Source organism: Drosophila suzukii, chromosome Y (genome assembly GCF_043229965.1).
Source record: "Drosophila suzukii chromosome Y, CBGP_Dsuzu_IsoJpt1.0, whole genome shotgun sequence".
NCBI lineage: Eukaryota > Metazoa > Arthropoda > Insecta > Diptera > Drosophilidae > Drosophila > Drosophila suzukii.
This window is the reverse complement of record NC_092085.1, coordinates 12,076,578-12,103,006: the sequence shown is the minus strand read 5'-3', so window position 1 is coordinate 12,103,006 and position 26,429 is coordinate 12,076,578. Positions and strand designations below refer to the sequence as shown.

Here is a 26,429-nt window from a genome sequence, read left to right as displayed (position 1 = left end):
CCACTAACCAGAATTGATGACATTTTGGACCAACTAGGTAGAACAAAATATTTTTCATGTCTCCACTTAATGTCAGGTTTTCACCAAATCGAGCTGGAAAAAAGCTCCAGAGATAGGACGTCCTTCTCGACCATTCTGCTTAAAAATAGCGCCAAACTCTTTTCAGAGGATGATGACTATAGCATTCTCTGGACTAGATCCTTCTCAAGCATTTTTTTACATGGATGATCTAATAGTCATTGGTTGTTCCGAAAAACATATGCTTAAAAACTTATCTGATGTTTTTGAGAAATGTAGGAAATGCAACCTAAAGTTACATCCTGAAAAATGCCCGACGACAAAAATACGACGTGATAAAAAATTATCCAGTCCCACACGATGCGGACAGCGCTAGAGGATTTGTTGAATTCTGCAATTATTAAAGACGTTTTTTTAAAAACTTTGCCGACTATTCTCGTCACATAACTAAGTTATGCAAAAAAAAATGTAAAATTTGAATGGACAGCTGACTGCCAGCATGCGTTCGAACATCTTAAATCGGCTTTAATAGAACCAACATTGTTACATACCCAGATTTCAGTAAAGAATTTTACATAATTACAGATGCTACTAAGCAAGCTTGTGGAGCAGCTTTAACGCAAAACAAAAATGGACTTCAACTCCCAGTTGCATACGCATCAAGATCGTTTACAAAGGGTGAAAGTAACAAAAGTACAAAGGAACAAGAACTTACAGCAATTCATTGGGCAAAAACCACACTTCAGACCATACAATATATTTATGGTAGACTCTTCACTGTCAAAACAGATCACAGACCACTTACGTACCTATTTTCCATGACAAATCCGAGTTCCAAACCCACGCGAATAATTAGAAGAGATCGACATCACTGTAGAGGATCTAAAGGGTAAAGATAATTACGTAGCAGATGCGTTATCGAGAATAACCATCAAAGAGCTAAAAGACATTACCAGAAATATAAATAAAGTCACTACAAGATATCAAAGTAGACATAAATCCGCGCAGAAGAAAAAGAAATAGAGTTGCCTAGGCAATCTATAGAAAAAGCTTCAAAGCCCTACGTATACGGAGTCATCAATAATGACGAAGTACTAAAGTAGTGACCTTGCACATAAATAATATGACCTGTTTCTTCAAACATGGAAAACAAATTACTGCAAAATATAACGTTAGCGATTTATTTACCAATGGAATTCTTGACTTAGGTCAGTTCTTCCAAAGGCTTGAAATGCAAGCCGTTATATATAAAATCAGCCAACTTAAAGTGGCACCGTGGGAAAATATCTTTGAACAAGTTTCAAAAGATGATTTTAAAAAAATGGCCAATTAGACATTGAAATCATTGAGCGTAGCGCTACTCAACCCGGTGACCGTAATATATAATGATAAAGAAAAAGAAGCTATACTGTCTACATTTCATAACGATCCAGTACAAGGAGGTCACACTGGCATAACTAAAACCTTGGCCAAGGTCAAAAGATATTATTATTGGAAAGATATGACCCGATATATTACTAAGTACATAAGAAAATGTCTAAAATGCAAGAAATCAAAAGTGACAATACATACAAAGACTCCTATGACAATCACAGATATTCCAATAAATGCTTTCGACAGAGCGATAGTAGTCACAATTGGTCCGCTACCAAAATCAGATAATGGTAACGAATATGCAGTCACACTTATATGTGATCTAACAAAATATTTAGTTGCCATTCCAATTGCCAATAAAAGTGCAAACACTGACGCAAAAGCTATTTTCGAATCTTTTATGTTAAGGTACGGTCCAATAAAGACGTTCATTTCGGACATGGGAACCAAATATAAAAATTCAATCATAAATGAATTGTGCAAATATTTAAAAATTAAAAATATAACTTCTACAGCACACCACCACCAGACAGTTGGAACAGTAGAAAGAAGTCACAGAACATTTAAAGAATACATACGCTCATACATATCGATTGATAAAAATGATTGGGACGTATGGTTAAAATATTTCGTATACTGTTTCAACACTACACCCTCAATGGCACATGATTACTGTCTATATGAGTTAGTTTTTGGCGAAACATCGAATTAGCAAAAAAAATTTTATACCATAAAAAGCATAGAGCCTATATATAACATAGATGATTTTGCTAGAGAGAGTAAATATAGATTAGAAATAGCACATAAAAGAGCTAGAATTATGATAGAGGAAAATAAAAGGAAAAACAACGAATTTTATGACCTTACGACTAACGACATAGATATATCTATAGGAGATAAAGTTTTATTGAAAATGAAACAGGACATAAGCTAGATTCTAAATATACTGGACCATATACGGTAGAAAGTATAGAAGAGAACGAAAATATAATAATTTCAAACAATAAAAATAAGAAGCAAACAGTACAAAAAGATAGACTAATCAGTTCATTACTCTTACAAATATTTCCAGTATGGCCATATATAGCAGTAAAAACATAATAACACAAAAAAAACACTAAAAATTAAAACGCATAAATTTATATATATTTTCTTATATACAAATCAATATACTAATAAAATAACTATAATTTCGTTATTTTTCTAAAGGAGGGAGATGTAGTATGTTCACATATTGAATGCACTCTGTACTCAATGTTTCGCATTAATATTATTACATGTACATTGTAGCACTTGGCCACAATAAGTAAGCCACAAATACAAGTACCAAACAGTTCTCAACTACACTGTCAGTAGCTGTACGAAGAATTGTAACAGCCTTAAGAATTCATTGAATAAAGAGAACTCTAAGCAAAAGGTTGACGTGCAAATCTAAATTGAAACAACATATTCAAATTGGGATAATAACTAATATAGAGGCATGCAAACTAGATGCACATCTGAACAACCCTTTGCTTGTTCGTGAGTTGGCTGACAAACTTCCAAATCAATATAAGATGAACTGGGCATTGCACCCAAAAGATGAATCCATAGCAAATGTAAAAGCATTTAGCGATTGGTTGTATAAGATCGCATAAGCATCCTCCACAGTCATTTCAACCTCACATTCAAGGACGTATAATGTACATACTCATACCATCTACAATGATGTACATCCGCAACATGCGGAAACGGAAGAGTACCCACACAATTCCTACCGATCCGAGAACTCAGCTGGTTTCGTATGCCAAAGCGCAGAGCATCAAGTCGCTCAATGTGAACAATTCAAAAACGCACTTACGAAGGAAGGCAAAAAGATGTTCGCGACAACAGGCTCTGTTTCAAGTGTCTGAAAGTTCATGGCCGTAGATGTTTTTTTACAAATGCATGCCGTGTTGTAGGATGTGAATCAAGGCATCATCCCTTTCTTCACAGAGGCAAGCCCAAAGTTTTCACGTCTTACCAAGTCAAATCAGCAGAAGTTGAACAATATTTTCGTATCCTGCCAATACATATCCAAGGTGACAATACTGAAGTTGACACCTTTGCTTTGCATTAGTGACACCCCCGAACCGATCTGTAAGCAGTGGGCCAATCAAACCACCAGAAGAGAGAGCAATTCGGTACGCTGCAATATTCGAGTTGCCGGGGCAGGCGCCACTGTGAAAATCCTAGGCTTGCCAAAACAGACGGTCAACGTACATGAATTGCGCATCAAGTTTTCACGTCTAGATGGAATACCCCTACAATCTTTTTCGAATGCCGAACCAATGATTCTTATTGGAACCAACAACTGGAAGCTCGCTGTTCCACGAAGGATCAGAGAAGGAAAATGGAATGATCCCATTGCGTCCAAGTGTATTCTAGGCTGGGGACTGCAAGGCTCCACAAGCTCCAACACTGCCTTTTCCATGCACCACTGCCAGTGCACCTGGGGCGAGATTGAAAAGAGCATTAAAGAGAGTTTTTGCGTTGAAACTGTTACTCCGCAGACGTTTCGTTCCGTGGATGACGAGAAGGCCCTGGAAACATTGGATAAAACTTGTTCAAAGAATGAAGGACATTATCAAGTAGGACTTCTTTGGCGCGAGAATAATCCAACTCTTCCGGAAAGCTACAACAACGCAATGAAACGGCTAAACTGTCTAAAGGCTAAGATAAACCGAGAACCGGAACTTTTTGGCAAAATTGAGATGCAAATAAATAATATACTCGAAAAAGAGTATGCATCCGAACTGTCCAGTGCCGAACTTGTTGAACAGCCTGATCGCGTGTGGTACCTTCCAATATTTATAACCCACAATCCAAATAAGCCTCAAAAGGTCCGTCTCGTCTGGGATGCGGCTGCTAAATCTCACGGGAGGTCACTCAACGATTTCATGTATACCGGTCCCGATTTACTACATCCACTTACCAAAGTATAAAAGACGTTTCGAGTTGGTAAAATAGCTGTTTGTGGCGACATTGCTGAAATGTTCCACCAAATTGGAATCCTCGAATCAGATGCGCAACGTTTTGTATGGTACAACAAGGAAACGCAGGCAATCAGAACCTTTGAAATGAGATCCATGACATTCGGAATATCCTGTGCGCCATGCATTGCTCATTATGTTCGCGACAAGAACGCGGAGGAATACAAGCTGCAAAGCCCTCGTGCGTTCGAAGCCATTACCAATTACATAGATAGCCTAGGCGACGAAACTGAAGCAATCGAGGTTACGTTAAAGGTCCGAGACATACACGCGGCTGGAAGTTTCAATATAAGGAACTGAGCTTCTAATTCACACGAAGTACTAAAACATTTACACGGTGATTCCCTCGATCTTCAACCGCCAAAGGAACTCGGAGATCCAGAAAAAGTCCTCGGTATGTTTTGGGAACCAGCAACTGATATGTTTTCAGATTTGCACGAATGAAAAGAAACGTCCTGTCGGAAGAAGCCTTGCCAACCAAACGCGAGGTACTGCAAGTGTTGATGTCCATATTTGATCCATTGGGATTCTTGTCCTGCTACACTATTGGCCTCAAAATGCTTCTTCAGGAAATTTGGCGCACAGGCATAGGCTGGGACGACAACTTACCAGGACCTCAGCTGAGTTTTTGGACGAAATGGAAAGACTTGCTACCCCAAGCTACAACTATTCAAGTACCGCGTCATTACTCGCCCTTACTTCGTATGGCATATTTTATTGAACTGCATACTTTCGTGGACGCCTGGGAGAACGTATATGCCGCCGTGTGTTACTTTGGGATAGGAAAAGGAGATGACATCACTGTCTCACTGATCGCAGCAAAAAGTAAAGTGGCTCCCCACAAGCCACTTTCCATACCCCGCATGGAACTACTTGCTGCTGTAATCGGTGCACTCTGTCCTACAAAGTGCGGAGCACTCGCAACATAAGCGTGAACACACTTATTTTACCGACCCTCGCAATTTTTACGCTTTCGTGATGCATCGCTTAGGAGAAATTCTGGAGATCACAAAGCTTAAAGTAGTAGACATGGCGACGCAGTTTATCAGGAAACCAAACTCACAGGAATGGATTAACGGCCCACTATTTCTTCAACAGTCAAAGGACCAGTGGCCAAAACAGCCCACTATATGCCCTTCTAACAAAGTCGGCCATGATGAGATTCGAAAAACGGTCTTGATAATCAGAAAGGAAAGCATAGTAGTGGTACCATTATACGTTGAGCGCTTTTCTGATTGGAAGCGCTTATACCGGGCAACGGCAACCTTTCTGTTATACTTGGACATACATCGAGAAAGATGCAAAGCTGATAAAATCCAAAAAATGCCTACGCTCGAACAACTGACGTCGGCCAAAAACCTACTCTTCAAGAATGCACAACAAGACCATTTCAAATCGGAACTCGAGACTCTTCAATCCAACGGATTCATAAGTAAGCCTAGCGTATTGATTGAACTGAATATTTACATAGATAGTGACGGAATAATGCGTACTCAAAGCCGTTCAGACACTATAAATTAAAGGCGAGACCAAATAGTCTTGCCAAAGCGCCACCACATCACTCAACTTATAGTAAAGGAATTTCGCGAAACAAACCATCACACGCTTCACGAGGGAACAATTAATCTAATCCGCAGCGTAAATTTTATTCCCCAGTTACGTGATGTTTACAAATCCGTACGGAAAGCGTGTCAAAGATGCAAAAATAATACGGCGATCCCGGAACCACCTCAGATGGCACCACTATCGCCAGCTAGAGTCGCTAGCTTTGAGATGCCCCTTACATACACTGGAGTGGATTTCTTCGGTCCAATTTTCGTTAACGTAGGCCGACACAAAGAAAAACGTTGGGGTGCTATTTTTACATGCCTCACTCTGCGCGCAGTTCATATAGAGATAGCCCGCAGCCTTGACACTAGCTCTTGCATAATGTGCCTGTCAAACTTTATGTCGAGACCCGGGACGCCCAAGGAAATAAGAAAAATTTTCCTACAATGGAACAAACTTCTAAGCAACTGAAAAAATTGTCAAAGAGAAGCTAAAATATGTTGAGTTTGATAAGCTTGTTATAAAATATGACAAAGTTAAATGGCGCTTCAATCCACCTGCCGCACCACATATGGGCGGTGCATGGGAACGTTTAATTCGATCGATTAAAGGGGTACTCAAATCATTTTCCCCGAACGCCAATTACAACGACGAAAGTCTTAAAAATGCTCTTATATGTGCGGAATACGTAATAAACTCCCGCCCACCGACCTTCGTTTCCTTGAAGGCAAGAGACTATGACGCACTTACTCCCAACCATTTATTGCCAGAATCCGCAGACGGCTTCAAGCCTCCACTGACAAGCAAGTCAAGCCCAAGACAACGTTGGCGCCAGGCAAACGAACTAGCCGATCTTTTCTGGAGGAGGTGGTGAAGGAATACATCCCAATAATCACCAAGCGATCTAAATGGTTTCCCAAACGACATCCTCTGGCAGTTGGCGACGTCGTAATCGTAGTGGACGAAAATCTACCCAGGAACCTGTGGCCCAAAGGACAAATTACAGAGGTCGCCACAGCCATGGTGCATGATGGTGCATTTTGTACCGCGTCTGCGCTCCGACCAGAGTCTGAAGTATGCTAGCACTATTCAAGAGTACTTTGATCTAAAGCAGATAAAAGAGGTAAAAGGTAGTGAGGAAGAACACACTAGGATCAACGCTTAAAGGCAACTCTCAATCTCTGCGTGCACCGTTCCACATCATGCTGTGATCAAAGACGACAGTTTAACTACAAAGATGCGCGTCGTATACGACGCTTCGTGCAAAACGTCTAACGGGAGGTCCGCCCTACAAAACGATCTTGGAGGAGTTATACTCAACTGGCGTCTCCATCGGTATGTCTTCGTGGCCGATATAACGAAAATGTATCGCTGCATAGATATGCATGAAGAAGATGCCCAGTATCAGCGAATTTTCTGGCGCGATGAAAAGGGACTCATCAAGGAATATTTGTTGACTACAGGAACGTTTGGCACTGCCTCGGCACCCTTCACAGCGATTCGAGTCATACATCAGATTGCGTCCGACGAGCGCGAACGCTATCCTCTGGCCGTGCATGTCCTTAAAAAAGAAATCTATGTGGACGATGTTCAAACAGGACACGAGACCATCGACGGAGCTCTAAAAATTCGCAATGATGTCATCGCAGCTCTGCAATCAGCAGGCATGGAGCTCAAGAAGTGGGCATCCAACCATCCAGATATCTTAGAAAGCATCCCAACTACAGATCTCTCTAACAGTAGCATTTTTGAGATAGACAATAAGGACTCCATTAAAACTTTAGGGTTGTATTGGCATCCAAACAAAGATGGTTTTGGTTTTAATCTTAAGTTTTCTCTCAATCCTATATTCACCAAACGTTCTATACTATCCACAGTAGCACGCTTATTCGATCCGTTGGGATACCTGGCACCAGTGATCATCGCTGCGAAAATCCTGTTGAAGGAAGTTTGGAGTTTTCGTATCGAGGATGAGCCCCCCGCATCATTAGATTGGGACGACCCATTGCCAGATCAACTCGCCGAGCGGTGGCGACAGCTCATTCAAGAGCTCCCCGACATTGAAGAGATACACATCCCTCGGTGGTTAGGCTTCGATTTAAGGCATGTCTCGACGTTGCAACTACACATGTTTTGTGATGGATCATCCATGGCGTATGCAGCATGCGCTTATCTTCGAGCTAGTTGTACGGATGGTTCCGTGCAGGTTAACTTATTAGCCGCCCGCAGTCGAGTCACACCTGTTAAGCCGCTAACAATTCCGAGAGTTGAGTTATCCGGAGCCCTGCTGTGTACACAATTAGCCGATTGGATTGTCAATCAACTTCAAGCATCACATCACACCATATACGTACACTACTGGTCGGATGCAATGATAGTGCTGTATTGGATCAGCGGTGACCCTAGGCGTTGGAAGACATTTGTGTCGAATAGAATTGGAGCAATCCTGGAGGCAAGCTCGCCATCGCAGTGGAGACATGTTCTTACGCAAGAAAACCCAGCAGATTGTGCTACACGCGGACTCACCCCTTCCCAGCTGAAACACCACACGCTTTGGTGGAACGGACCACATTGGCTGCATCTTTCAGAGGAGCATTGGCCTGTCAATCCAGTTCAGTCCCCAAAATCAGAACTTATTTCAGGAGAGCAATCCTTAAAGCACATCGGAGCCCACATTTGTATAGAAGTGCAACAATTTATCGAATCATATTCCTCCTATAATAAACTCTTATTCATTACAGCCTACGTCAAACGAATAATTTAGAATACTCGTCACAAAAAAGCGGATAGACTCACCGGCCCCTATTCAGGTATCTGAATTTCAACAGGCTTTGTTCGCACTGGTGCGGATGGTTCAACAAGAAGTATATTCGGAAGAATTATCAAGACTACGATCCAACAAATTTCTATCCAAACACAACAAACTCAGCCAGCTATCACCGTTTCTCGACGATGAGGGGCTCATGAGAGTTAAAGGCAGACTCAAGAATGCTTTGCAGCTCTCCATGTCTCAACGCACACCAATAATCCTTCCAAAGGCTCACCACTTGACGATTTTGGTTATAAGGAACGCTCATCACAACACCTTACATGGCGGTGTGCAACTAACTTTATCTACAATTCATCAAGTTTTCTGGATCGTCAACGGTAAACAGGCAGTAAAAAGGATTCTGCGACAGTGCGTAACCTGTTTCAAACACCGGCCGTCACCATCAAGCCAATCCGTCCAAACGGGCGTTCGAAGCAACTGGAGTTGATTACACTGGTGCGATTGAAATAAAGTCATCCAGATTCAGAGGTCACACTTGCTATAAAGCATACATTGCAGTTTTCATTTGCTTAGCGAGCAAAGCGATTCATTTGGAAGCAGTCACGGGAATATCGGCACAGCATTTTCTGTGGGCGCTGCAGCGCTTTATCGGACGTAGGGGTTTTTGTCAACATCTATACAGCGACTGTGGAACCAACTTTATCTCATCCGACAAGTCTCTAAAGCTGTGGAGCAATGAATTCTATAAAGGAATTGAAGAGACAGTAGTTCCTGAACTTACTCGTCGAAACATTCAGTGGCATTTCAATCCTCCACATAGTCCAAACTTTGGAGGACTCTGGGAATCCAACGTAAAAGCTGTTAAAACCCATCTTTATCGATCGTTTAATGGGATTCGAATGACGTACGAGCAGCTGTCTACCATTCTTGTCCAGATAGAAGCGTGCTTGAACTCTCGGCCATTATGCCCCTTAACGTCTGACTTAAATGACTTGCAAGCTCTCACCCCTGCACATTTTTTAATCGGGGATTCGATGATGTCACTCCCTGAGCCGAGTCTTAAGGATTCTTCATTAAACACAGAGTTCCTGAATGGTCAAAGGATGTTTCGCCTCTTTTGGAGGAAATGGAGTGCAGATTGGCTATCTCATCTGTAGGCGCGCCCCAAGTGGCTCCACGAAACTGACAATCTTCAGCGTAACGACATGATCATAATCAAGGATGATCGAACTGGTCCTTCTGACTGGAAATTAGGGCGAATCATCGACTTACATCCTGGGGCCGATGGGCTCGTTCGAGTAGCTACAATTAAGACCTCAACGGGTATTTACAAGAGGTCTGTGTCAAAGATTTGTCGTTTGCCCTTGCCAAGATTTACTGAAGAGTCTATCCCAAGTACACAACCCATGCACCTTTGAATATACCCGCATTCACTCCATAACACACTTCAATCTTTTCAGAGTTAAGCATGGTCTAAGGCTTTGAATACTGGGTACAGTATTGGGGGCGGCATGAACGGGTGTTTCTGTCGATTAGGAGAAGCTGGACAGCTGTTTTCTGGCGACTCTGAGAAGCAGTGGACAACAGCAGTTTTAACAGCGAATGTTAGATTTCTGCTGCTAGTGTTAGCAGCACTACACTACGAAGAAGACATAAGGAGAAGCTGGTCGCGTTTATAACCGAGCTTTTATATTTCCTAATTTGTAAATCAAAGTTAGCAATAAGTCAAAGATTGAAAGTATACAAATGAATACAACTGGTGAAGCTCAACATATTTCTGAGTTTTTATTACAAAGTGTGTGAAAGACCCCCAGAGTAGACTTCTGCTCAACTTTGACGATCGGGTGCGAATCGTCGTCGTTACCGCCCCAGTACATTTTGAAACGTTTATTAATTTACATAAGTTCATCGGTTGGATACGACACCAATCAAGACATATCGCCGACAATCGAGCGACCATACGTACGATTTTATCTTCATTTTGTAATTTGATTTAACTAATAAAAACATCGGAATATAAAGCAGTGCTGTTAGAAGCTTTCATTAATGGGTCGGCTGTAACAAATTGTTTGCAGTTTTTTTAGGTCCATAGCCTTTATCCAACACATTTCCTCTAGTCAAATTACTGTTATTAAATTCATAATTATTACTATTGTTATTATCTTCTAGCTCTGCAAAAGTTTTGTCCCTTCTTCCTCACTCTTTTCTTTCTCCATTTTCTCATCTTCTATATCTTCCTCTATATATAGTTATATTTCGAATGGACTGCAGATCTTTCTCATTAGTTGTAAAGTATCAGTTAAAGTACCAAGAGAACAGTCAGTCAAGCAGGTAATCTACGAGGGAGCCACAACCAAGCGAGTCGTCGGAAGCAGCGCCGTGGGAAGCACACAAGGGGCACGCCACCTCGAAACGTTCGGGATTGGGACATCAGGAATCTCCGAATTGAGACACAAGTGGCTGAGTTCCGGAAGGCATCACACGGCTAAGTCAAGGCGTTTGTTTTCCAACTTTGTCACGACCACACCCTGGCGAGTCGCCCGGCGGGTCTGTCAGAGCAAAGGAGTCCTAAGTCGAAGAACCGTAACCTTGGGGAGGAAAGTTGTCTGAGACCCAGCGTACCTTGCCCGACCAAGCAGGACCTGGCGTGACGGACAAGCGGTGGATCGATTTGCGGTTTCAAGAGGCGTTCGCCTGGAGAGCCCTGCGATTACCGGCGAAGTTCCCGAACAGCAACCGGCCAACTCCCCGAGGGCCAGAACACCGAGCTACTGGTCAGGAGACAGCGCAGAGGACATCGGCAGCGACGCCAGAAGACATCTCCGGCAGCCACGTTACCATCGCTGTGCGGAGCTCAAGCATTAGGGTGAAGCCGGGTGGAACGTTCGCCTGCGCTAGGCGTAAAGCGAAGTGAACTGCTTCCTGGCGGTAGCCTTGACTGTCAGCGCGATCTGAGCAAGAACCTAGCGGTACCGTCCGGGACAGAGCAAGGGACAGGTATTGCCTCGAAAGGCTTTGGCCTGGAGAGCAAAGCTTGTTCACCCTAGTCTGAGAACGGTGACGCTTCCCTAAGCCCACAAGGCCGAATTCTCTGCGAGTCTAAGGCGCGTCAAGCGACCCAGAGGCAGTGTGTCGGCAAGCGAGCAGAGGCGGCCACTACGAGCGTCCCGAGACACAGGAGCCAGCGGGAGATACCGAAGCGAGCCCAGCCACACACCCGCTGTACTATTACCACGAGAATAAATCCCACTGTTACCATTTGAACCCTTTGTTTTCTCACTGATCTACGGGGCAGTCACGTCATATAAATTTGGTGGGACGAACACACAATCTTCTGAGCTAGCCGCACGAATCAGTTTGTTAAACCACACCAAATTTTTTCTTGGCTTTCGTTATATTTGTAACAAAGTACGCTGAGGCTTTTTCAGCAAGACTGCTATCTGGTGCCTTGACACGCGACCAGGCTTAGTCAATTAATATGGAGTCTGCCCTATGTCGTTCACTAAACGCAGAGAGTATATGTGAGAATATGTAATATCGTGCTCTTTGCAAGCTTCATCCAATGGGTTTATTCCTTAAACACCGCGTTCCAACCGTTTCTGTAAAACAAAAATTATATCCCGGAATATGGGTTTCAAACGGAAATGTATTGATTAGCTTATCGACTAGACCACCACCGTTTTTACAATTAAAAATCCGACTGACGCGATTATAAAAACGTTTCCCCATTTTATTGATGTTTAACCATCAAAGATTTCTCATTGAATAAGGTACATTAGATTGAAAGATGCGTTAAATAAGTCAAAAGCAAAAAATTTTAATAGAAATATTACCGATAAAAACGAGAAAAATCAACCACCACGACATAGTGCTCTCTTACCGAACACAATAAGAGCTTTAAATGTTGGGCCTTCGAATTTAATAGAGAGTCCAAATGGATTAAAATTCGAATAAATTATATACTTTCAAAAAGTTTATATCAACCTAAACATGAGTACTTGGAGAAATTAATGAAACCGATTAAAGGAATGGGATTTCATGCTTTCTCCCATAATAACGGTGTACTAGACCCCAGTGAAGCCAAAAACAATTCTATTATGACATTCGATGACGTAGATTGTGAAAAACAAGATAAAATAAGATCTCGTTTCTGTATGGGTCGACATAAAAATATCGACTCTTTTTATTTATGTGAAACATTTAGTCATATACCGAAGCATCTGATTCGTGACAATGTCTAGATTACTTCCATTATCCTTGAATGGAAATAGTTCCATTATAAATACAAACTTTTTTCCATCTATCAAATTGAATGGTCGAAATGAGTGCGCTCTTATCGATTTTAACAAGTATAATTCGAGTCCAAGTATTGATGAAAAAAACAACCTCTTCCACATCGGTGACAAGGTTATTACAATAACTGGATCTGTACTACTACTAACTATAACCACATCCTACAAAAACCTATCGATCAGAACAGACCGTGAACATATTAAAAAACAAGGAAGAACGCTATAGTCGAGTACCTCGACTATCAGATACCCGTTACTCAGCTAAATAGAGATATGCAAGTAGCAAAGCGAGATTAAAATGCGCCACCTACCGGCGGTATACAGATTTAAGCGTTTTGGGCGTTAGAGTGGGCGTGGCAAATTTTTTTTGGACCAATCGATAGGTATTGACGAGACCAATACATTTCAGTTAAAATTTTTTATTCAGCATAAAAATTGTGGGCATCACAGGTTTTCGCGGTTTGTGGGCGTTAGAGTGGGCGTGGCATATTCGCGTGACAAACTTGCGCTGCGTATAAGGCTACGGAATCTAAATCTGAAATCCCAATTCTCTATCTTTGATAGTTTCCGAGATATCCACGTTCATAATTACGATTTTTTGAAGTTTGTGGGCGGTTTATGGGCGTTAGGGTGGGCGTGGCAAACTTTTTTTTGGGTCAATCGATAGGTATTGATAAGAACATTACATTTCAGTTAAAATGTTTAGTCTACCATCAAAACTGTAGGAGCCACAGTTTTGGGCGGATTGTGGGCGTTAGAGTGGGCGTGGCACTGTACTGAAACAAACTTGCGCTGCGTAAGAAGCTCAGGAATCTGCACGCCAAATCTCAATAGCCTAGCTCCCATAGTTTCCGAGATCTCAGCGTTCATCCGGACAGACAGACGGACAGACGGACAGACGGACAGACGGACATGGCTAGATCGACTCGGCTAGTGATCCTGATCAAGAATATATATACTTTATGGGGTCGGAAACGCTTCCTTCTGCCTGTTACATACTTTCCGACGAATCTAGTATACCCTTTTACTCTACGAGTAACGGGTATAATAATTCAATTCGTTTGGATTGTAATATAATCAGCGGTTCTTATGTATATAATACACCGAATCATACGTTACATGAGTTTGGTATTAATGTTTCGCCTAGGTATAAAATGACAGTGACACCAAATAACATAATTTAGTTACCAATCAACTGTGGCGAAATAAGCACACTATCTATACGCATAGTTGATCAAAACGGTGATTTGGTGAATTTACGTGGTGAAAATGTATCGATTCGCATGCAAATTAATTATTTCACTTGCTAATAATTTAAAAAAAATTTATTTTAATTTTTTATTCACTAAGTTACAACTTTACAACTTTTCCATAATACCGACTTTCATTCTACTCTTCACATTTATTATTCTGCTGAACCGATATTCTCGGATCCAAAAACGGACTGCCTGGCCAAGAGCCGATTATATGATAAACAATCATCGATTTAAGAGAATTGGGGAACTCATTAAGAGTTGGACAATGGTTTGACTCAAGAGAGTCGGGAAATCGGATGATCAAATTCTCTGCTCAATTGCTAAACGGAGTACGCTGCAGTTTTGGGGCTCGCCGGGTGGAGGAATTGGGGGACCTAATTGGGATTCTGTGGGAACGCTGAGTAAGGGGATCCCAGCTAAGAATTGTTTATAAGAAATTGTTTACGACTTGGGTAAGGCGGCTGGGCGCTCGAGCTGGAAAGCGTTCTCAGCTAAGAATTGTATATGAAGAGTTTGTTTTTGTACCGACTCAATACGGTCAATATGCACTTGATATTGTGGACTCCAAACCGAAGAACAATATTCCAAAATAGGACGGACAAGGGAGGTAAATAATAATTTGGTTGTATAAGGGTCATCAAATTCTTTTGACCAACGCTTTATAAACCCAAGAACACTCATGGCCTTGCTGACAGTGGACATTATGTGGCAGTCAAATTTAAGTTTTGGGTCCAGAAGAACGCCTAAGTCATTAACTGAATATATACGGTCGAGTGGCGTATTTTGAAGAGAGTAACTAACAAAAGTAGTAGTACCCCTATAAAAAGTCATAACGTTGCATTTAAGGCAGTTCAAATTTAAAAGGTTATACTCACACCATCCCTGAAAACAATCAATATCTGACTGTAAGTTGAAACCCGACGCTATATCATTATGTGATAAACAAAGCTTAACATCATCAGCATACATTAGTACACGAGAGTGTGTTATGATAGGGGGAAGATCGTTAATAAACAAAGTAAACAGCAAAGGGCCCAAATGAATACCCTGAGGCACTCCAGATGTCACATAGATCAGTTTTGAGGCAGCATTCTTGAATATAACCCTCTGAGTCCTACCATTCAAATAACTTGAAATCCAAGTTAATAGATTACATGGAAACCCAAGCTGATTTAATTTGAATAAGAGAAGAGAGTGGTTGACAGAGTCAAAGGCCTTACTAAAATCAGTGTATATAACGTCAGTCTGCATTTTATTCTTAAATCCATTTATTACAATAGATGACAATTCCAGAAGGTTGGTGGTGGTCGATCTTCGCTTAACAAAACCATGCTGACACGGTGATATTAGCGAGGAACATAAATGTTGCAAATGAGAAGTAATAATACGTTCAAATGCTTTAGGAATTGCCGACAATTTAGAAATACCTCTGTAATTCTGGGCATCCGCCTTCGCACCCTTTTTGTGAAGTGGAATGATAAAAGAGTCCTTCCAGATAGTAGGAAAAACTGACGATGAAATAGACAAATTAAAAAGTTTAAGAATCGGTTTACATATGGTTGACGCACAAAACTTAAGCACACACCCGGGGAGTCCATCAGGACCGGGAGAATAAGTTGGCGTTGTTTTTTCTAAGTCTCTTACGAGAGAAATTTCCGTAATTTCAGGGGTAAAGATACAATTTGCCTTGTTTAAGGGATTAGGATAGTTAGAATTTGACCAAGCAGCCGAACTATAAGTAGTTTGGAAAAACACGGCAAATAAATCAGCAATTTCAGAATCCGTCGATGCCTCCATTGAGTTAAAACGTACCGATGAAGGCAATGCTGACGACTTACGCTTGGCATTGACAAAGTTATAAAACTGCTTCGGATCATTTGAAAATTCAAATTTACATCGACTTAAATACATAGAATAGCAATGACTATTGAGAACATTAAAATCCGATCGAGCCACCACATATTTCGAAAAATCAGATGGCTTACCCGATTTCTTATACTTTTTATAAGTGTTTGTCTTAAGGTTTTTAAGTCTTTGAAGCGCATTGGTAAACCAAGGTGGCCTGTTTGTCTTTGAAGGAAACCTATCAGGAACGCATTCATTAAAAAAAGTATGTAACACTATATAGAAGTGTTCAGTGGCACTTTCAATATCCATACAATTGTACAATTCTGTCCAATTATATTGAGAAATCATGTCGTTAAGTTTTTTATAGTTACATTTTCGGAAACATCTCACTTTAGTTTGAGAAACTAAAGGAGAGAGGGTATCAACGCATGGGAGGCAGATTGTCAATTCCATTGTTGGATGATATCGGTCTTCAGGTACGTCAATTCTAGATACCGTGACTTCAGACGGGTCTGAAACAAACACAAGATCTAGTTGTCTATTTAATGAATTCCGTATAAAGCTTACTTGCTGTAACGATAATTCTAAAAGACCATCAACAAAATCATGGGCGGATAGAGGTACAGCGACTAGTGAGTCAGTAGGAGGAGACCAAGAAATATCAGGGAGATTAAAGTCACCCAAAACAATCAAAACATTAGAAAAATGTTGAAAGATACTGTTTCGATTGATTGAACATCTTTCTATGATAATAATAATAATTTTATTCTAAAGGAAATTAGAATTGTAATTGAAAAAGATCCAAACTTGAAAAATAGTTATTTAATAGAACCACCATATGATTTTACTTTGCTGAATACAAAATCTCAACAGACTGCAATTCGGTTAACCAATACACATCACGACATTTTTGGAACGATGGAGAAAACAATTTTGCACAAACTCGAAAGTATCTAAGGACAATTACAAGCGGAAAACAAATTATTTGTAAAGGTGTGGAAAAAAACGATTTCTACAGACATTTTTTGGGAGTCGTTAGCTCATTAGCAATGCACACATTATTTTGACATTTTTTAAAAGTAGCTCCAAAACAATAAAATAATTTGTATACCACATTTTAAAGTTGAGACTACATGTGTAAGGACCTACAAGAAAACAATTTTAACAAAATTCAACTTCATGAGGGAATTGACCAATTTATTCAACAATTTAAAGGACAGATAGTCAGCATTTTCAATACCTTCTAAACACAAATAATATGTTCAGGAATCGAGGTGGACATGATCTCAAAACTACGAATTATGGTAAACACTTTACATTTTGGAATCCAGAAATGACGTCGGAAATGTCTCCTGCTTCTTTATGCAAATCCCCGAGATCAAAGCAGAAAATATATTTCTATATATAAGAAAAATGTTTGCAATACAATAATAAATGATTAAATATACAAAATAAACTTCTGACTTTTTATTTCGAGTTAAAATTACAGGTACGGAGAATAGATACTGTTTCCTTGACTGAGATATGTCGGCTTCTTGCGAGTTGTTGCGCGGTCGTGATTTCAACCCCTATTATGGGAACGTATTAGAGCTAGAAGTCAGCCGTGAGGTCATTGGCGTGAGGACTACGATCTTGTCAATGAGCGTTTGCCTTCAGACTTGTCCATGTGTCCCTTTTATTGCGCTCGTCAATGAGCGTGCGCCTTCGGATTTATGCATGTGTCCCTTTTATTGAGGTCAGGTAATGTACAGGTGCGCATGTTCGGGTTGCTCTTGCTTGAATCCCTTTTATGACATGTTTTGTGGAAAGGAGAGAATCTTTGACAATTTATTAGTTAAACGTTATATGGCGGAAACAAAAATGTGTGTTTAAAAATATTCCGCATCTGAGAATCATTAACTTGTGAGACTTTTTTTATTGGTGTGCTTTTGATTTCTAAATTAGTTTTACAATCATAGGAAACATTATTCCCCAACCCGATCGGACATGTTCCTCTAAGATAACCATCTTTGAATACTTTCTCACGTGCACAGCAACACCTATAGGTTAAGATAGGTAGGAGTGGTTGGAGATTAGATCCTAATCCCCACACTTAGGCCACATTTGGCCCTTCGTGATACCACATGATCTCTGATTAGATCCTTTTCATTAGCTCATGGGTCATTTGCTTTCGCGAAGTATTTTGTTCTTTTTAGGAAACATAAGAGTTTTTGGATGCTTACGCCCTGAATGGCCGCAAGGTTCGGAAGTGTGTAGCTACCTAGGGTTTGAAAGCGCTTTAGGTTATGCGCTCGGCAAAACATAGGAGTTGTTCGATGCTCTCCTCTTCGTCTATCGGTTTGCAGCTTCGGCAGAAGTCGTGGTAACTGAGTCCCAGCCTGAGCGCATGAGTCCCTATAAGACAGTGGCACGTGAGGGCATTTATGAGAGTGGAGATGTCCTCCTTGCTACATTGTAGGAGAGTTTTTGTTCTTTTCGAGTTGTAGTTTGGCCATGTGAGTCTAGAATTGTGGCATGTTGAGATTGAGTTCCAACGGTTGTTGGAAAGTGTATACAATCTCTGCCTGAGATGGAGCTTACAGGTAGCCAAGGGCATACCCACCGTGTCCTTATCGCGAAGGATATCGGCGGTTGTCCCCTGTCTTGCTAGTTCGTCTGCTATGCAGTTGCCCTCAATATTTCGGTGTCCAGGCACCCAGATGAGGTTAATTCTCAGATTGAGTGGCCATCTCGTTAAGAGATTTGCGGCATTCAGAGATTGTTTTTGAGTTCGTTGTGTAGGAAACGAGGGCCCTGAGGGCTGCTTGACTGACCGAGAAGATGAAAATATCTATGTCATGATGTACTGACATGTCCAGGTGGGTCATGGCTTTCTGAATTGCCATGACTTCCGCTTGGAAAACACTACAGTGGTCTGGTAGGCGGAATAAGACTTTTATGTCTAGTTCGGGGGAGAAGACACCCCAACCTGTGTGGGAGTTAAGCTTGGAGCCTTCTGTGTATATGCTTACAGCGTTTTCGAATTGGTGTGGGAGGTTGTCCCAGTTAAAGTATAAAGATCTTGAACCTTCTTTCGAAGGTAACTATGGGTGGAATGTAGTCTGTACTGCGCAATAAGGATGAATGTTTTGATAGGATATTGGAGTGACCCGTAGAGCCTGTTGCCCATGCCGCTGCCCGCCTCTTCTAGACGTGATAGCGGTTTGCTGACCACTAAACCCCATGAAAGAGGTTAGAGTTCGACCCTTGGTGGGGTTCATCTGCTGACATTCCTGGTCGAGTGGGCTGATCCCATAGTGAAGTACACTACTCTGCTGGTTAGCATGGTGTGTATAAGTCCCACTATGGGCCGCTCAATGCCAAGTTCAGTCAGAGCACCAGTAATCGCCGTTGGGGTGACGTTGTTAAAGGCTCCTTTTATGTCTAGAAACGCTGCCAGAGAGTATTCCTTATTGTGGAAATCTCTCTCTATACTGGACACTAGAGAGTGGAGGGCGGTATCTGTTGATCTGCCCTTACGATACGCGTTCTGTGCGCCTGATATGGGTGTCAATTAGCCTTTCCAGGGTCTTCAGCAAGAAGGAAGAGAGACTAATCGGGCGGAAGTCCTTTGGGTTGGAAGTTTCGGGTTGAACCTGGTCAGCAGGCTTAGTATAGCCTCTGGATCCGAGGGTTCCGAAGGCAGCCACACCCTCGCTCTCGGTCGAGACGGGATGTCTGCGGCCTCGCAAACTGCCAGCTTGGCCCCGGGGTAGACCTCGCCGACCTTATTAGCGGCAGCCTTGTAAAGTGCTGCCGACCTCTCGTCTTCACAGGCGATCAACTTAACGTTGCCCTGGTACCACCCTGCATCTGTGCAATCGGGTGGCGGACCTGGGTTCTGGTCCAGCACTTTTAAGGCCACTGACGCAAGGGCCCGTCTAACCAGACCCCATTGGTTCCTTGGGATCCTTTCGCTTTCATCGCTCTGGTCAATGACTCCAATGATCTTCCGATCCTTTACTACTTCAGCAAAGGATCTCGACCATGTGCCGCGGTTGGTTACTCTGGTCTTCTTGCTCGCTGGTTGAGCTGTCTCCATCGACCTTTCTCGCTTGTCGCTGTTGCTGGTGGTCATAGCGATATCAAAGTCTGGGACTACCGCCTTTGCCCAGGCTATGTCCTCTTGGATTTTTAGGTAGTCCAATTTTGACGCTTGATCCTCTCGTATCGGGTTGGTGGCCAGCCGTTTGAGGATCCGAAAAGCTTTCTTGCGTTCAAGAGGTCCTGCCTGGTTAGGTGGTACCCTCTTGAACTCCTTTGCCCTGGTACTCTCCACGAGACCGGCTTTGGCGATCCCCTTTAGGCTGGACTAGCCACACCTACGCTTGTGGCCGGCTGCCTTGTTCGCTGGCCTTGGTAGGGGTCGACGTCACAGGGACTAGGGTAATCGGAGCCGTGATCTCGCTCTTCTTATCGTCGTTGGTTACGACTTCCGACTTTTTAAGAGTGTAGGGCTCTTTTTTCTTGTTCATATCTTTATACCCGTTACTCGTAGAGTAAAAGGGTATACTAGATTCGTCGGAAAGTATGTAACAGGCAGAAGGAAGCGTTTCCGACCCCATAAAGTATATATTTTCTTGATCAGGATCACTAGCCGAGTCGATCTAGCCATGTCCGTCTGTCCGTCTGTCCGTCTGTCTGTCCGGATGAACGCTGAGATCTCGGAAACTATGAGAGCTTTCAGTCTACTGAAACAAACTTGCGCTGCGTAAGAAGATCAGGAATCTGTACGCCAAATCTCAATAGCCTTATTGAGATTTGGCGTACAGATTCCTGATCTTCTTACGCAGCGCAAGTTTGTTTCAGTAGACTGGCACGCCCACTCTAACGCCCACAAACCGCCCAAAAAAATTTTAACTGAAATTTATTGGTCTCATCAATACCTATCGATTGACCTAGAAGAAGTTTGCCACTTAAAAGCCCACAAACCGCGAAAACCTGTGACGCCCACAATTTGCATGCTAGATAAAAAATTTTAACTGAAATGTATTGGTGTCGTCAATACCTAGCGATTGATCCAAAAATAAATTTGCCACGCCCACTCTAACGCCCTAACGCTTAAATCTGTCTACCGCCGGTAGGTGGCGCATTTTAATCTCGCTTTGCTGCTTGCATATCTCCATTTCCCTTTGAGTAACGGGTATCTGATAGTCGAGGTACTCGACTATAGCGTTCTTCCTTGTTTTTATTTTTGTTATTTGTTAAATTCTCCATATTTATTTCTACGAGCTGCGGAGAAGGGACAGGTCCACCCGGGCAGAGATCCGCTGTACCCGGGTAAGGCTGACTAGAACAGGCGGTCGCCACTTGCCTGAGCTCACCGTTTGAGACTGAGTTTTTTGATAACTCCCAGCCAGATTGACTCTCGGCACGGTTCGAATGACACCTTAGTCCAGCCCGTGGGGAGATTAGTTGTGTGGGTAGGTAAGAGGTAGGTTTAAAGAGTGTGGGAAGGGGGTACGCGTGAGCTATTTGTCGAAGGCGGCAGCACAAGCGCGACGTCGGTACTGCTACGGCGCAGATACCCGCTGACTGTCCGGGGCTACTTATTTACTCTTCGTGTTGGGGGCTTGGCGGTAGCCGGTTATTCCGCATATTCGTAGCTACCCTGGAGAGCCAGGGCGCTCGCTATCCGCTACCTGCTACCCGCTCGGTAGCCTTCAGCTCGGCGCCCTCCAAGCCATCCCACTAGCTCTTTGGCCGAAGTAACACCTATGATACTGGGGATGTGGGGGCGATGGGGGGCAATTAAGTTTACTCTTTATAGACATGATCGTGACATTTTGATGTCTTCAAAGCCCATTAAAATTAGTTAATTTTTTGGGCCTTACCGGCTATTAAAGAAAATATATATTTCCAAACCTCTAAAAATGTATTTGGAAGGTCAAAATGGTAAAGTATCCAGAAAAGTGTCAAGTAAAACGATTCAGCAGTAAGAGCTCAAAGACAATTTAAGTGCAAGAACGCTACAGTCGAGTACCTCGACTATCAGATACCCGTTACTCAGCTAAGGGGACCGACGGGAAATGGAGAAATGCAAGCAGAAAAGCGAGATTGAAATGCGCCACCTATCCCCTATCCCAATATAGGATATGTGGGCGGTAGACAGATTTAAACGTTATGGACGTTAGAGTGGGCGTAGCTAACTTTTTTTGGATCATTCGGTAGGTCTTGTCGAGACTAATACATTTCAGTTAACATTTTTTTTAGGATGAAAATTGCGGACGCCACAGGTTTGGGCGGTTTGTGTGCGTTAGAGTGGGCGTGGCATATTCGCATAACAAACGTGCTGCGTAAATGGCTACGGAATCTAAATATGAGATCCTAATTCTCTATCTTTGATAGTTTCCGATATATCCGCGCTCAAACTTACGATGTTTTGAAGTTTGTTGGCGGTTTGTGGGCGTTAAAGTGGGCGTGACATATTCGCGTAACAAATTTTAACATACATACATACGAAATTTAAATATGAATCCCAACTCTCTATCTTTGATAGTTTCCGAGATAGCCGCGTTCATACCAATGACTTTTTGAAGTTTATGGGCGGTTTGTGGGCGTTAGAGTGGGCGTGGCATCTTGCTCTGCGCCAGAAGCTCAGAAATCCGCATGCCAAATCCCAGTATCCTAGCTCTTATAGTTTCCGAGATCTTATCGTTCATGCGGACAGGCAGACAGACGGACAGACGGACATGTCTAGATCGACTCGGCTAGTGATCCTTATCAAGAATATATATACTTTATGGGGTCGGAACGCTTCCTTCTGGCTGTTACATACTTTCCTACGAATCTTGAATAGGGTATATTACTCTACGAGTAACGTGTATAAAAAGGCACCGCCATATCTTTGTTCCTGTCAAATGGATTTATTTTTTTATAAATTCTATATAAATGGTATAAAAATATGAAATCGTTTCGAGACCATAAAGAAAACCTCAATACGTTTCAGAAAGAATCACTCATAAATTAAGTACCGTTGTGTCGGAATAATCACTTTTGGATTAAGACATTATATAATACAAAAAGTTAGTTGAAATAGGGTTCAAAAAGCTGGCTGTACGACCGCCAATTATTAGTAATTTGAACTTATCTAAAGCGGTTAAAGCCTGCTGTGAAAAGTCCAAGAAAACTCCAGAAAAAAAAAATATAATAATAACAATAATATTTTTAAATCCGGCTTAAAGGACTCCAGATCGGAACGGAGACTTAGGAAGAGATGGAGAGCAGAGGACAGTGCGAGCTCGAAGGTTTAGGCATCTGGATAAAACTGACGCTCGACTCCCCCTCCAGAAATTAAACGCCCTTATGGGCTTTTGTTCGCAGCAACACTGCCGCAATGACCAGATACTGTTAGCATTTTGTTTCAGATCCAATTTTTTTTTGAAAATATTAAAATCTATTGTCCATAGTAGCATTAAAGCATGCTTTTCCTTAAACGTAGTGTATACCATTGAAAAAATACAACCATTTTATTATAACTGTAGTACAAATATATTTTTGGTCGAGTAATAATATAATATTTCACAAAATGGATTCTGAAAGAAATATCAAACGATTGCGAAAACTGTTTGGCGTTTCTCGCACAATATTAAAACGGGCTGCCCGACGACCTAGTGTAAGCGACCAGGAACGTGAAGAGCAACAGCGAAGAAGATTTCAGTTGCTTCGAGAAATGCGCCAACAACGGATTTCAAGTCTTGGCGCCAACCAGCGGTATGTCCTAGAAATTTGTGCAGATTTGTCGGGACTAGATCCTGAGGAAATAGTAACTGGTATAGTGGACGAGAGCAAATACGTTGAAAATCTTAATGGTCTATTCGAGGAGAAAGGGCCAATGGCAGTAATGATTAGTAATGCATCAATGATAGGATACCCTACGGATTCCGGTCGCTATCAAGATAAGCTTAAATATACCGAAGTTCACCGCGCAATATGTTTGAAGTCGGATTCAGTTGATATGATTGGTAAATGGATTGTTGTATATCGACAAAACAACGAAAAATCAGTTGAAAACCGGTCGGTTAGTGATGAGGTGGCACTATTCATGATTAACGCAGAAGAGCGAAACTCTTGCCTAAACGTGGTAAAAACTTTTATGGATCACGTTTTAAAACCATCCATAGAGGCTGTAACGGAGTTTGGTTTGGCAGAAAAAGAGCAACTGCAAAAGTTTTTTCATATACTTAATATGTATAATACGTTTTTAAAGTCATCAGAAGCCACGGTTTCTTCGCGAGTAAACTTCGATGTTTCGCATGATCTGTTCAAAGGATTATTACTTGTTCGATGGCAGATTGAAGCTAGCTCGAAAATAGTTACACGAGTGCGGCTGGTTGAACGTTACTTTGAGCAATGGCTTCGGCAAATACAAGGAATACTTGTAGAGGGAAAGCAAATCCAGAGGGACACACCCGATGTAGGACCTTTGCAAATGTTGGTTAATTGGCGTCGAATGTTGGCCAGGTATACGACCATAACGGAATTCGTTACGTCCCGAGCGTTTAATAACCACAAGGATTGTTTGACATTGTCTCGATCCTCGAGACTTTTGAAAGTAAGTTAACTTTAAAAAATAATAATCTATAAGCCCTTCACGTTAGTCAAAAACGCACTTAATTGAAAAAACCTCAATGTCTGTCTGCTAAAATGTTAGGAACGGAAAGGAAAACATGTTTTAATATCTACACGCGTTACTCATAGAGCAAAAGGGTATACTAGATTCGTGGACAGTTATGTAACCGGTAAAATCAATCTTTCCGATCCCATAAAGTAAATATACTCTTGACCGCTGTGGCTATTTGTCATCTTAGTATTACAAAAATTTAAGGAAAATCAGATAAGTGAAATATTTATACCCGTTACTTGTAGAGTGAAAGGGTATACTAGATTCGTCGGAAAGTATGTAACAGACATAAGGAAGCGTTTCCCCATAAGGTATATATATTCTTGATCAGGGTCACTAGCCGAGTCGATCTAGCCGTGTCCGTCTGTCCGTCTGTCCGTCCGTCTGTCCGTCTGTCCGTATGAACGCTAAGATCTCGGAAACTATACAAGCTACAATACTGGGATTAGGCACGCAGATTCCTGAGATTTCTGCGCAGCGCAAGTTTGTTTCAGCAAACCGCCCAAAACTGTGGCTCCTACAGCTTTGATGCTAGAATAAAAATTTTAGCTGAAATGTATTGTTCTCATCAATACCTATCGATTTTCCAAAAAAAAGTTTGCCACGCCCACTCTAACGCCCACAAACCGCCCAAACCTATGGCGCCCACGATTTTCATGCTAGATACAAAATTTTAACTGAAATGTGTTGGTCACGGGAATACCTAACGATTGATCAAAAAAAAAAATTGCCACGCCCACTCTAACGTCCATAACTCTTAAGTCTGTATACCGTCGGTAGGTGGCGCATTTTAATCTCGCTTTGCTGCTTGCATATCTCCATTTACCTTTGGTCCCATTAGCTGAGTTACGGGTATCTGATAGTTGCGGTACTCGACTAAAGCGTTCTTCCTTATTTTTTTTGCAAAATACTTCGGTTGATATAATAAAACGGTGTAAAAGTTTAGAAATGATATATAGGTGGCTTTAAGTTAGATTGAAACTTTGTTGTGTTTCCACCAAAAACATTTTGGTATTTGTCGGATTATTGCTCGTAGAATAAAGGGGGTAAACTAGATTCGTCGGAAAGTATGTAACAGGCAGAAGGAAGCGTTTCCGACCCCATATATATATTCTTGATCAGGTTTACTAGCCGAGTCGATCTAGCCATGTCCGTCTGTCCGTCTGACCGTGTGTCCGTCTGTCCGTATGAACGCTGAGATCTCGGAAACTATAAGAGCTACAGTACTGGGATTAGGAATCCAGATTCCTGAGATTCTGTGCAGCGCAAGTTTCTTTCAGTAGAGTGCCACGCCCACTATAAGCAAGTTTATTACACGAATATGCCACACCCACTCTAACGCCCACAAACCGCCCAAACCCGTGGCACCCACAATTTTTATTCTAGGTACAAAATTTTAACTGAAATGTATTAGTCTCGTTAATATCTATCGGTTGATCCAAAAAAAATTTCATTCTAGATTAAACAAGGAAGAACGTCTATTGTCGAGTATTTCGACTATCAGATACCCGTTACTCAGCTAAGGGGACCAAAGGGAAATGGAGATATGCAAGCAGCAAAGTGAGGTTGAAATGCGCCACCTACCGGCGGTACATAGATTTAAGCGTTATGGTCGTTAGAGTGGATTAATCGATAGGTATTGACGAGACA

General features: G+C 41.9%; 2 protein-coding genes across 2 annotated transcripts; one reads left to right on the top strand and one right to left on the bottom strand.

Moving 5' to 3' along the window:
* Nucleotides 1-4,843: 4,843 nt before the first annotated feature.
* Nucleotides 4,844-5,332, top strand: LOC139353755 (uncharacterized). Its single transcript, XM_070998077.1, has one exon. The coding sequence runs from the start codon at nucleotides 4,844-4,846 to the stop codon at nucleotides 5,330-5,332; it is 489 nt and encodes a 162-aa protein (XP_070854178.1).
* A 14,300-nt stretch (nucleotides 5,333-19,632) lies between these two features.
* On the bottom strand, nucleotides 19,633-20,631 carry LOC139353754 (uncharacterized). Its single transcript, XM_070998076.1, has 4 exons — nucleotides 20,483-20,631; nucleotides 20,163-20,421; nucleotides 19,753-20,084; nucleotides 19,633-19,654 (listed from the first exon to the last, which is right to left on the bottom strand). Exons 1-4 carry the CDS (start codon nucleotides 20,629-20,631, stop codon nucleotides 19,633-19,635), a joined length of 762 nt encoding a protein of 253 aa, XP_070854177.1.
* Between the last annotated feature and the right edge of the window lie 5,798 nt (nucleotides 20,632-26,429).

Bases quoted from the DNA above. Each gene is read 5' to 3' on its own strand.
- LOC139353755 (XM_070998077.1), top strand. From the start codon at position 4,844: ATGAAAAGAAACGTCCTGTCGGAAGAAGCCTTGCCAACCAAACGCGAG.
- LOC139353754 (XM_070998076.1), bottom strand. From the start codon at position 20,631: ATGAACAAGAAAAAAGAGCCCTACACTCTTAAAAAGTCGGAAGTCGTA. The intron at 20,085-20,162 runs GTAACCAACCGC...GTCATTGACCAG, and splicing joins CAGCGAGCAAGAAGACCAGA to AGCGATGAAAGCGAAAGGAT. The intron at 19,655-19,752 runs GTTCAACCCGAA...CACCCATATCAG, and splicing joins ATACTAAGCCTGCTGACCAG to GCGCACAGAACGCGTATCGT.